The sequence below is a fragment of the Acanthopagrus latus genome, chromosome 14, assembly GCF_904848185.1.
Source record: "Acanthopagrus latus isolate v.2019 chromosome 14, fAcaLat1.1, whole genome shotgun sequence".
NCBI classification, from domain to species: domain Eukaryota; kingdom Metazoa; phylum Chordata; class Actinopteri; order Spariformes; family Sparidae; genus Acanthopagrus; species Acanthopagrus latus.
This window is the reverse complement of record NC_051052.1, coordinates 7,028,765-7,040,537: the sequence shown is the minus strand read 5'-3', so window position 1 is coordinate 7,040,537 and position 11,773 is coordinate 7,028,765. Positions and strand designations below refer to the sequence as shown.

General features: G+C 44.7%; 2 protein-coding genes across 3 annotated transcripts; both read left to right on the top strand.

Moving 5' to 3' along the window:
- The first annotated feature begins 1,744 nt into the window (after window positions 1-1,744).
- On the top strand, window positions 1,745-6,837 carry mapk12b (mitogen-activated protein kinase 12b). 2 transcript variants are annotated; one of them, XM_037121391.1, is made up of 12 exons: window positions 1,745-2,251; window positions 2,981-3,110; window positions 3,252-3,310; window positions 3,437-3,548; window positions 3,666-3,695; window positions 4,237-4,284; window positions 4,369-4,483; window positions 4,572-4,643; window positions 4,878-4,957; window positions 5,342-5,420; window positions 5,508-5,681; window positions 6,610-6,837. In XM_037121391.1, the coding sequence occupies exons 1-12, from the start codon at window positions 2,133-2,135 to the stop codon at window positions 6,672-6,674; spliced, it is 1,083 nt and encodes a 360-aa protein (XP_036977286.1). In that variant the 5' UTR covers window positions 1,745-2,132; the 3' UTR covers window positions 6,675-6,837. The 2 variants fall into 2 exon arrangements, with proteins under 2 accessions (XP_036977286.1, XP_036977287.1); XM_037121392.1 differs by lacking the exon at window positions 1,745-2,251 and adding an exon at window positions 2,361-2,884.
- A 631-nt stretch (window positions 6,838-7,468) lies between these two features.
- Window positions 7,469-11,525, top strand: LOC119032336. Its single transcript, XM_037121393.1, has 6 exons — window positions 7,469-7,828; window positions 8,839-8,883; window positions 8,971-9,225; window positions 9,341-9,598; window positions 10,492-10,740; window positions 10,843-11,525. Exons 1-6 carry the CDS (start codon window positions 7,750-7,752, stop codon window positions 10,938-10,940), a joined length of 984 nt encoding a protein of 327 aa, XP_036977288.1. The 5' UTR covers window positions 7,469-7,749; the 3' UTR covers window positions 10,941-11,525.
- The last annotated feature ends 248 nt before the right edge of the window (window positions 11,526-11,773 follow it).

Sequence of the window (11,773 nt, the reverse complement as noted above, 5' to 3'; positions counted from 1 at the left end):
GTCTCTTACTCCTCGCAGCACTCAGTCATTTTGACACACACCAGACACACACTCCACCTCTATGCCAACAGTTCGGAGAAAGGCTCTTTCCTGCTGCTTGAAGTTAGACCGCCCGAGCTTGGCGAGGAGGAAGTGGCCTTCCATCGAGCCCTGAACTCGCCACACACCACCGGGATGAATTGGAACGTCGACCCACAGCCTGTATATTAATAATGATAATATTGTGGCTGAAGGGGAGCAGCAGCCAGGCTCCAAAATCTTGTGGAAGTCCTTCCTAAAAGATTGGACTTTGGTTGTTCTCTTATGAAATAGGATAGAATATAATAAACTATAGCTTTGTCAATAGAGTAGCATATTATAGAATGTATAGTATTACATGCAGACTAAACAACTCATCTGCCCCTGCACTCCCTCTGCTACTAAATGTCTCCACTCAAATTGCCTGCTGAGTATATTATAGTATAGTATGGATACATGGAATATTGTATGGCATGTTATATGCCTGTTATAACAGAATAGTGGGTGGGAGGGGGATGAGAGGGGGTCCCCTCATTGTAAGCAAAATTCCCAAAATGCATTCTTCTTGTTAACCTGCTCGCTCCACTTACTTGGCTTCTGTCTGAGGTTTGTGCAAGTTAGAGTCAATGGGCCGGACCAAAGAGTGCAGGTGAATGGAACGAAATGGGTCCACTCCCCCTGTATCACACACTGGATATGGTTTGGTATAGCACAGCATTATATAGAACAGTATACTGCACAATATAGTATATGATAGTAAAGATGAGAGTGGTAGTATCATTGTGTAGTAAACTATAGTATGTGTAGTGTAGTGTACAGATTAGCTCACATGACACGATAACACTTAAAGGAACAGTTAAATCAAAAGATGAACATTCAGTTGTTACTCATTCATCCTCATGCCGTTGGAAAGTCAGATGAAGTGCAATCTTGATCTTTAAGGGTAAGTTCACCCCAAAACAAAAGTTCAGTTGTTTTTTTTTTTTTACTCATCCTCATGCCAGTTGAAGGTCAGATGTTTCAAAGTCCACAGAACATTTCTTCACATCGTTTCACAGCCAAACAGCGTTGCAGCGTTCCCCTGCACAGCTGGAGCAGAAAAAAAAACAAAATAAAAAAAATAAAATGGCTTCATACCAGTGTAATCAAACTCTCCTGAAGTCCCAAGATCCCAAATTTATTTCAAAAGATGCTGATTACACTCTTGATGGCACTTGGCATAGTAGCTACAGTGAAGATTTTGGCTTTAAAAAAAGAAAAAAAGAGAAAATAACCTCTTTGCAAATTAGTTCGGGACCTCTGGGATTGACATGACATGACATGACGCTGTATGGAGCCAGTTTGTTTTTCATTCAGCTGTTTTGTGTTAACATTTTAAAACAAGTCCCCATCTGCCTCAGTTGTTCAGGAGAACGCTGCAACACTATTTTGCTGTGAAACAATGTGGAAAAAAATGTTCTGTGGACTACAAAACATCTGACTTTCAACCCACATGAGGTTGAGTAAAAAACTTTCATTTTGGGGTGAACTTCTCCTTTACGATCAATCTAGATTATTAGACGCTCTAAAGTTTTAAATAACGCTTCTGTAGGCAGGAACAGTTTATGACCTGCTGTGATGACTATTAACTCACAGTTACAGGGTTGTTTGCCTGCTACAGAAAAGCATCATGGGAATATTATAGCAGTTGTAGTTCTAGTGGGTTAACCTCGGTGTGGGCAGATGTTTTGTGGCTCTTTCCCCCCCACAGTGTAGACACACCCATATACTGCCCCGGGCGACCACAAGACATGATTAACAATGTGTGTGTGTGTGTGTGTGTGTGTGTGTGTGTGTGTGTGTGTGTGTTGGGGGTGTAGCAGGCGACCCTACACACAGCTCCAGAGGTCTCCTGCTTCATCTGGAGGAATCTGCGGCCGACAACGAGCCTTCCTCCTCCGCACGGACTTCTGTTTTCTCTGCAGCACACACGCACAAAAACAAACTTCTCACATGAGAAGCCGGGTCGGAGCGGAACCGGACCCACATCCCGACCTCAGTCCCGTCGTCTAAAAAAAAAGAAAGAAAGAAAGAAAGAAAGAAAGAAAGAAAGAAAAAAAAGGTTCTTGTCGGTTATGGCTGTGCGGTCGAGGACGGGATACTACCGGCAGGAGGTTAACAGAACCGCGTGGGAGGTTCCGGAGAGGTACCGGGACCTGAAGCAGGTCGGGACGGGAGCGTACGGGACCGTGTGGTGAGTTCGGGGGGGAGTGACGGCCGAGTGTCGATCAGCTGATCTGGGGGCAGGAGTTTCTGCTGCGTCTTATCACACATAGAAACAGGCGATCGGATGCATTCCCGTCCAGAACCACTTCTGTCTGTCTGATGAAGTCCAAGAACTCCTGTTTACAGCAGCTGTATGTGGGAAACCAACACTTAGTCTTTGTTGCGTGTTCTGTATTGTAACATCCCAAACATAAGAGGAAAGATTGTCATTTCTTAATAAGAGTAATAACCCAGTTTTTTACACAAGTATTATTCTTTTTTCCCTCAGTACTTTTACTTCTACTTGAGTGTATACTAAAGTACTCCTGCAGTATCTCTTGTTAGAGGTGTGTGGTATGTTGGCCGGCAGCGTCTCCACAGCTGGCTCTGCGGGGCCTTTCAGTGCCTTGTGTTGTGTGCATGAGGGTCAACAAAGAGAACCCCCCCGGACTCATTGTTGGAGGAAGTCAAAGAAGTCGAATTAAGTGGCGAGAGCAACGCACCGCCACTCTCTCCTCGCTGCACAGTGAGGTGTAATTAACGCCATTAATCAGGCGCCGCTCCAGTTGCTCGCTAATTACACCTGTGGGTTTCCCCACAGAGACCTCTGAATGTCGGCCCGGTAGAATTTAAGCTTCGGACCTGATATCTAAATTCAAGCCTTCTTTTGGATCATGCTTGCGGCGCATGAGGTCACCCGTTTGTTTGTCTATTCCAGTTCGGCGTGGGATCGCCGGTCGGGGTCGCAGGTGGCCATCAAGAAGCTTCACCGGCCCTTCCAGTCCAAACTCTTCGCCAAGAGGGCTTACAGAGAGCTGCGACTACTCAAACACATGAAGCACGAGAACGTAAGAAACGCTCCCCGCAGGCCGGGGAATAAAGAGGGGCTTGAGGGGATTAAAATCTGAGGGGGCGGTCTTAAAGGGGGCACGACTACCTAGTGCACCTTTATAAAAAGATTGTACTTTTTGGGATCGTTTCTCCGACAGGTCATCGGGCTCCTGGACGTATTCACTGCTGAAATCTCTCTGGACCGTTTGCGCGATTTGTAAGTTCCCGTCCATTCCTGAACGCTGAATGTGACATCGGCTGTCCAGCGGAGTGACCTGACTCTTCTTCTTCTTCTTCTTCTTCTTCTTCTTCTTCTCCTTCTTCTTCTTCTTCTCCTCCACAGCTACCTGGTGATGCCGTTCATGGGCACCGACCTCGGCAAGCTGATGAAGCTGGAGAGGTTAACGGAGGACAGAGTGCAGTTCCTCGTCTATCAGATGCTGAAAGGACTGAAGGTGACCACCGACACGTCTGTCTCTGCACGTTACTCACCACCTGCACCAGTGTCAGTACCATGTTGTCTTCAGTTGAGCTGAAGTGGCTGACGTTGTCCGTGTCTCCTCTCTCCTCAGTACATCCACTCCGCAGGGATCATCCACAGGGTGCGTGAACTTTGACCTTCCAGACTGTGAGCTTTGGGGGGGGATGGGGCTCTTGCTCTTTTTCAAGCTCGGTCCCATTCATCCACATTCCCACACAGGGAGCTTTTTTTTTTTTTTTTAATACTCAAGACAAAATGATACGCTGTCGCTCGAATTCCCTAACTGAGATGTTCTGCGTGTTTAAACGTCTCTCTTTGACTTTTCCGACCTAGTCGGCGGCCAGTTGCGCGGATAAGATTTTAGTAGCAGTGAAAAGTTGTACAAAGGAATGTTGAAAGTCTGTCACGTCCACACATTGAATGGCTGGTTTTAGCCCATTGTTGCAAGGCCTTTTCGAAAAGCAGCCTCCCAGTTTAAAGTGCCCACATAGTAAAAAGTGCTTCTCAGGGAACAAAAATCCTTTATATGAATATAGTTACAAATTCTGCTAACTGAAGATCGTTAGGAATGAAAATAAAACTGATTCTTTCCTTAAAAAATGAAAAAATAATGTCCTAACTATAACTTTATCTTCTTTCTCTCACATCTCTGCAATCCGCAGGACCTTAAACCTGGAAATTTAGCCATTAACCCGGACTGTGAGCTCAAGGTACTTCTACTTTACACAAAGCTGCTTTAATGTGCGCATCCCAAACATCTGCAGATTTTGATTTTCATTCCGTTTCTGCTTCAGATTCTGGATTTTGGCCTGGCGAGGCAGGCGGACGCGGAGATGACCGGCTACGTTGTGACGCGCTGGTACCGGGCGCCCGAGGTCATCCTCAACTGGATGCACTACACGCAAACCGGTAAACCGATTCACCCTTTTCACGCTGAGAGACGTCTTCCGTGACTCAGATTCAGACGAGAGGGCTGACGCTTTGCTCTCCGTTGCAGTGGACATCTGGTCGGCGGGCTGCATTATGGCGGAGATGCTGCTGGGAAAGCCGCTGTTCAAAGGGAACGACCGTATCCTTGACCTCCATCGACTCGCTTTTTCGCCGCGCGTGTCGGCATCACAGGGAAGAACCACTTGCTCTTAGACCTGTTCTATCTGGCTAAACGCTTCAGAGCCAAGCAAACAAAATGAAATCCTTAGAAAGAGACAAATTGGTATGATTTAGCTCCATGTGCGCGTTGATCACAACATAAACTGAACAGAAAACTCAATGTGAGATGATACTTAACCACAGCTACTGGCAGACCTGGACCAGCTCAGAGAAATCATGAAGGTTACAGGAACCCCGGCCGGCGACTTTGTGGTGAAGCTGCAGAGCCAAGACGTAAGTTGTGTCCTGGGGGTCCAGATTCACCGGGAAGCTGTTTCCTGTGTTTGATTGTTGACATGTTTTGGGTGGAATAACCCCTGCCACGCCTATTTTGTTGTTTAATTCTGTCTATAGCAGATCATCTGAATGTATTTCGGCACTGGTATCCGAGTGTTTCGCTGCCGCCGAACCTTGGTGTTGTGTTACATGTTGCAGGAAAGCAACCCTTTAATTACTGCACTGAATGACTTGTGTCAGTAAAGAGGCTCGGTGTCTCATGATGGTGTGAAATCCGAGACTTCAGGGCAAAAACGCTGTTCAACTGTTCATGCGTGACTTCTCTCCGACGTGTGAAAAATCCCTCAGCGCACCAACCTCTGCCCTCCCATCTCTCTGCAGGCCAAAAACTACATCCGAAGTCTACCAAAGGTGCCCAAGAAAGATCTGCACACCGTGTTCACCAAAGCCAGCTCAAACGGTACGTGACGCTTCCCCGCTCCTCAGTTTTATCCGGCTCGCATCGTGCTGACCTAAACGTGTGTGTGTGTGTGTGTCTACGTCACAGCGGTGTGTGTCCTGGAGAAGATGCTGCTGCTGGACCCCGAGCAGAGAGTGAGTGCATCGGAGGCGCTCGAGCTGCCCTTCTTCGGCGAGTTCAGAGACACCGAGGAGGAGACAGAAGCGCTGCCCTACGATCAGACCATGGACAACACAGACCTGCCGCTGGACCAGTGGAAACGTAAGAGAGAAGGGGGGGGCGATTAGATTTAAAGGTGCACTGTGTAGCTTTGGGGGAGACATTTTAATCGGAAGAGCAAGATCTTCATTGTCTGATTTTTTTTTTCCACACCTAAACAAATTAAGCAAAAGTACTGACCTTAAATATCATACTGTTACACTTTGTTTATATGTGGCAGACCCTGCCACCTTTCTGCCTTCAGACAGCATCTTTTTAAAGCTGCTGTCGTCTGTATTTTTGTATCAGCAACAGGTCAAGACACTATGTCTAATGTGAAAGGTGTCGCTTTCACATCCAGACAATCAGCACCAGGTTCAGCAGTTCCTCTCAGCTCTTTGGAGTGTTTTAGCCTCTTTCAGCTCATTGTTTCGGTTTTCGAGGTTTGCAGCGTAAATGTTCACTCTCTGTAACTGTGGTTCACTCTCACAGCTCTCATCCATCTTGTGTCTTGTCGCAGCTGCTGTTAACAGTGATAAAGCTCTGGTAGTTGCGTCGAAACAACACCCGAACGCCACAGCAAACATACAAAGTCAGCAGCTAGCTAGTGCACATAGTGGAGCATTTAAAGCTAAAGAGCTGAATGTTGTCTTTGAATATTGGCGTTATAGTCAGTTAGCCTGAAACCTGTCTTCAGATGGATGCCAACGTTGCTCCATGACTGCTACTGTTAGAGAATTATGTAGCAGGAAGTGAACTCTGTCGGTGTTGTCACAGTGCCTGATCTTAGCCAGAAGAGGTCACCGAAGAGCTTCCTTGATGCCGCTTTTATCACATAGAACCATTGAAACAGAAGAAGGCGCAACAGACCAATCAGGAAGAAGACAGCTTCATAAGAGAGCAGATGAACAGGTTGATCTTGGACCTGAAAGCAGGAGGCAGATATGATTCGGCTGCTGTATAATCCCGTCTCTGTCTGGTGTTTGTGCAGGTCACACTTTCACAGAAATACTGACCTTCAGGCTGCCCAGGGACTCCCGGGAGACGTCGCTTTAGGAGCACACACACACCTCCGCAGACCGTCTTACCACTCCAGATTGCACACGCTCACACACACCCAAAAATATTGATTTCTTTGTTGACTTCTTGTTGTATTTGTGTAAGCTGTGTGTGTGAGTTTTTTTTTTCTTTGAATAAATGTAAATCGCTCATTTCTTAATTTGATTGTGTGCCATGTTTTTTTCCCCGTGTTTATATTCATGCTAGCGGCCACTGCTCGGTTAAAGTCGGGATATCCACTGTGTGGCAGTTCTTTTTTTTCCCCTTCTTCTTCTTCTGTTTGCATTTTGATAATATATTCTGATGATGGATGTATTTCTGGAACTGAGGGCGAGGCCACCTATTGTACACTACCAAAGGTAAATGCTGGGAAGGCAGAAGTGAGTAATGCTGTTACACACACTATATGAACCACCTCAAACACTATTCCTTCAGTGTAAGGATGTTTCTTTTTTTTTTTTTAATTCTTGATATGACACAAAGAATCCCTGAAATGGGAAAACAAAAACAACTTATTCACAATTTCATTTTTTTGTTAAAATGTTCCCACTGAGGCTGAGTTATGCTGAGGACATGAACATGTGTTTTCCAACACGAAATCCTTGTTTGGGACATATTCCCTTTTGCAGTGACCACACCTGTCACTTATATCCAGCATGGCCAGTTTCCAAACCATTACACTGTCCAACAATCCATCTGCAACCTCTAAAACGCTCCTCCCTAGGCCAGAAGCCCAAAGAAGGGAGCGCCGCCGCTCTGGGTTTTCTCCACGCTCACTGTGCTCCCATCAATAAAACGGAACAAACATTCACCAGTGAAGAGATCTCGACTGGTCACGAGTTGCCGAAGATAAAAACGTTTCCCAGCTGATGTAGGCCACAGTCCACTGACTTTGATCTGTCATCGACGCACAGTGATGGATGTCACCGTCTGAGTGACTAAGAGGGCAGATACGCTTCTCCCCAACTCGCTCCGATAAGAGGTGTTTGCCTGCTGATGTTGACTGACTGACCGCGCAGTGCCAAGTTGCCCGTTTCCTGGTGGCCGCACACTTTCAGAGTCTCACGGGACAATGGACGGTATCCGCAAACCCAAACAACACGGAGGACGCTCAAACTGTGGCAGACTTTTGTTGCTGCTGTTTCTGGCAGGTAACAAACACGTCGATTTGACAAAAATACCAGTAACAGAGTCGATTTTAGCTGTGGTCCATTGGCAGTCCAGTGTGTGGGTGCTGCGATGCTGACTGATTAATGGCTGTTGGGAAAACTTTTCTTACTTTGTTTTATTTAGTATTATTAGTTTTATTTAGTAAAACTCCTCAATTTGTGTATATATATATATGAACCTATACGTCACAGACCGTGAGCTATAGTACTGTACTTTTACAATTCAGAATTAGGCCGAGATATTTCTCTCTTTACTCCACAGCATTGAAAGCTACTCAGCTAGTTTTTTTTTCTTTAAGTTACTTTGCATATGAAGATTTTACCTACAAACATATAAGCCTTAAAAATGTTAAGCATTGTTCTAGATGGAACTACACAACACCATAGAAAGTAGTTGCAATTCGCTCCACCCCCACCAGCTACAAGTGTAAAATGCTTACTCATGGATTCAGGGTACACATTCAGGGCTACATATGTACATACCATTCACCTTCTGAATTAATACATCTGGTGTTAAAACTAAATTGTGTTGATAATACTGCAGTTTTACTTTCACTTAAGTAATGTTCAGAGTCTGGCATTTAACACGCAATGCAGTAGTTTTACATTGTTACATCGCTGCTAGGCTAATGTGTATTTCAAGCCTGTGTAGCATTTGCTAAACAGCAGCCACTTGCCTCAAGTGACAATAACAGGATAATGATAAATGCTAAAACATAACTTAAACACAACCTTTATGGCAGCACAAACACAGAAGAGTTAGAAAGTCATTTATGTCAGTTCAACAGCATTTTTGTTCATGTTAGCTAACATTAGCCAGAGTATGCTAGGATAAGGGTTGTGCTGGACCAAGAGTACGAGTCTTTTTGTCGTCTTTGAAAGGTTGTATGGCTTTACTTAAGCAGTTTTTTTAAATAATATTTTGAAGGCAAATAACAAACATTCCTGCTTTTTGGTTTTAGCAATAAAATGTGTTTTCTTTGACTGTGTAGGCCTTCAGCCAGTACTGTCGACAGATGGGGAGACTTCCGAAACAGGTAAGAGAAAATAATAAAACCTATGTTAAAAGTGATATCTGTATGGCTGTAAACATCCATTCTATTGGTGATTATTGACATTTTCAGGAGGACTACAATTTGACATTGCAATCATTGGTCCGGACTATGTGACTGTGGGTGTGCCCAGTAGCATTGAGTGCGCAGCCGACTGCACTTCGTGTACCTTTTCAATGTCTTTGGATGGGCAGAGCGCCCAGGGCCAGGGCAATGTGTTAGCCTTCACCATCAACAGCTGGACAGAAGCCTTTACAGTGGCGTGCACAGTCACAGACGACAAAACCCTGCAGACCGCCACAACAACAAAAAAACTGAAAGTGTTAGGTAAGAGAGAGCTTTAATCCTGTAACAGGCTTATAGAATGATTGGCTTATATTCATAATATATGTGCTTTTTAAATGTCTTTCCATTCTAAGGACTCATATATTTCTCACCTTAGCCGGACCTGCCAACGTTTCCATCTCAGGCCCAAATCTGATGAATCCGACAGTGAGCCACACCTACAGCTGCCACGCCTACTGTCGGCCATCTTGTAACTACACCTGGCGGATCGACAAAGGCGCATGGATTGGCGGTCAGGGGAATGTTATTTCTATCAATCCCCGGGAGGAGGACGACTACAAAACACTCGTCTGCAAAGCCACCAATAGCGTGTCTGGGCTGTTTGTCGCTGCTACTCGAAACATAGCCGTGGCAAGTAAGTCAAGAGCTTTTACGGATGTAGTTGTTGGATGAAGGGGCTTAATAGTGGCATGGAATTTTCCCAGTAAAATGAATTTCAGGAATAATACAAGTCTCCTACCTCTGCGTCTGCATCGATATGAAGCTACAGCCAGGAGAAAGTTAGCATAGCTTAGAAACAGCTAGCCTGCGTCTGTTTAAAGATACCTTGAAAGCTTTTTAATTCACGTGTTTCACCTTATTTTAATTTGTACAAAACAACAAGTGGGTTATGTCTTAACTTAGATTAGAGGTATTAGACAAGTGAGATTTAAATTGTCAGCTGATAAGCTTGATAAGTGCTGGTTTTCTTTGGATAGAGTCAAATCCAGTCTATGCTATGTGAACAGCTGCTAGCTCAAGCTTCATATTTATTTAATATCATCAAACTTCTCATCTGTCTCGCTGGGACATAACAAATAAGCCTTTATCCCAAAATGTCAAACCGATTAGATGGCTAGCTGTAAGTTCGCTGATACTCTAACACCTAGGCCTATGCACCAGATCAGCCAGATAAGAATCTATTACTTTCAGTCACCAGGGAACAGAAATGAACAATATCCCAATGTGCCGATACAAATGGGTACATTCAGAAACAAGACTAGCTGTTGTTCAACGGTGTCACTTAGCCTTCAAAATGTCTAACTGAATGAGCATTAGATCACTTGAGAGCTACTTCACAAAATTAAGATGTAGCTTAATTTGCAAATACATGGAGATTCCCTCAAAAAACATGGATTTCCATTATTCGCACAAGTATTGTAACATCATTATATTGACATTATACTTAAAGACAGCAGACCGTATAACGTAATCTGTTATATTTGCATTTTTCTCAGTGCTGATCTATCCTCACTATCTTTCTTTCAGCGGGTCCGTCAGAGATTCTGATCAAGGGCCCGGATGTAATCGCAATCGACGAACAGTATAAGTTTGAGTGCACGTCAGAATGTCGGCCGTCTTGCCGCTACGTGTCGTCTGTGGACGGTCAGACCGTGAGGGGCAGCGTGATTGAGCTCACAGTGGAGCACCCGCTTAAATCCATCACTATCAAGTGCGAGGCGCAAAACACTGCCTCGAGGAAGACAGCAACGGCCCTTAAAACTGTCCGGCTGACAGGTAGAGGAGCCGTGGAATTCATGTGCACGAGCTCACGTCAGATTGCGACGGCCTACTGATCTGAACTGCTTTTGTGTATTTTCTTTTGTGTTTTCTGCTCAGGTTCGGATCGCAACCCGTCCACTCGTCCTGAAGAGACCTCCGCCGTGCTGCTGCCACCGCTGCTGGCCCTCATCATATCTGCTGCCTATGCACTTTGAGACTTGCTTACTGTGTGTATGTATGTGTGGGAACATTATGATCATGTTTCTTTGAAATGCTTTTTATTTGCTTAACATATCTGATCTAACATCACTGTTATTCATATCGATGTTTACAAATTGTACGTTTTAAAAAAAAAAATTCTTATCATTTGGAACAATTAATTAAGCTCTAACAAAGAGCAGGTATAGATTTATGGTCCTGAGCATCGTGAAAGCGGCCTCTCTCTTTGTCTCTCCGTCTTTGTCTCCGTCAGGCCTTTTCTACGTCCCGTGAATGCATTTATCATGAAGAAAGGCAGTTAGCCGTGACTCACGTACTTCTGCCCTCACGCTGCATATTACACGTTTCCATTTGTCTCACATGTTGACTCTGGGCTGAACCCTGTTTGCGCTCTCTAGTAAGACATGAGGCAGCAATTTAATATGAACCTGTGCGTGTAAATGGGGGGGGGGGGTTGCACGTGGCTCGTATTTGCTGACTTGTGAAGAATGTATTTGCAGGATTATTCTACATGAGCACATTTGAAATGTTTAAACAAAAAAGTGTCCGCACGTAAATAAAATGCACTGATGACTTTTCGACACAAGACTCTGTTGCTTTCCTTCACACACCATCTCACAGTTATAATACCTTCTTAGAAATGTTCTCTCAGGTAGACATTCTGCTCAGGTTGTTAGGTGCAGCCCCCCAAGGAAATGACCAAAGATTACTTAACCTAATAAACTGACAGTTATAAAGGTGTAGTTAATTACACTGGAGAAAAATGGATGTCTGCGGGGACTTTAAACTACTCCAGAACTCATATGAGAACAGCTTGAGCTCATAATTC

Excerpts from the sequence above, each read along its gene's own strand:
- mapk12b (XM_037121391.1), top strand. The coding sequence starts at position 2,133 with ATGGCTGTGCGGTCGAGGACGGGATACTACCGGCAGGAGGTTAACAGA. Across the intron at positions 3,549-3,665 it reads AGATGCTGAAAGGACTGAAG|TACATCCACTCCGCAGGGAT; the intron begins GTGACCACCGAC and ends CTCTCTCCTCAG. Across the intron at positions 4,484-4,571 it reads GATGCACTACACGCAAACCG|TGGACATCTGGTCGGCGGGC; the intron begins GTAAACCGATTC and ends TCTCCGTTGCAG.
- LOC119032336 (XM_037121393.1), top strand. The coding sequence starts at position 7,750 with ATGGACGGTATCCGCAAACCCAAACAACACGGAGGACGCTCAAACTGT. Across the intron at positions 8,884-8,970 it reads TGGGGAGACTTCCGAAACAG|GAGGACTACAATTTGACATT; the intron begins GTAAGAGAAAAT and ends TGACATTTTCAG. Across the intron at positions 10,741-10,842 it reads TAAAACTGTCCGGCTGACAG|GTTCGGATCGCAACCCGTCC; the intron begins GTAGAGGAGCCG and ends TTTTCTGCTCAG.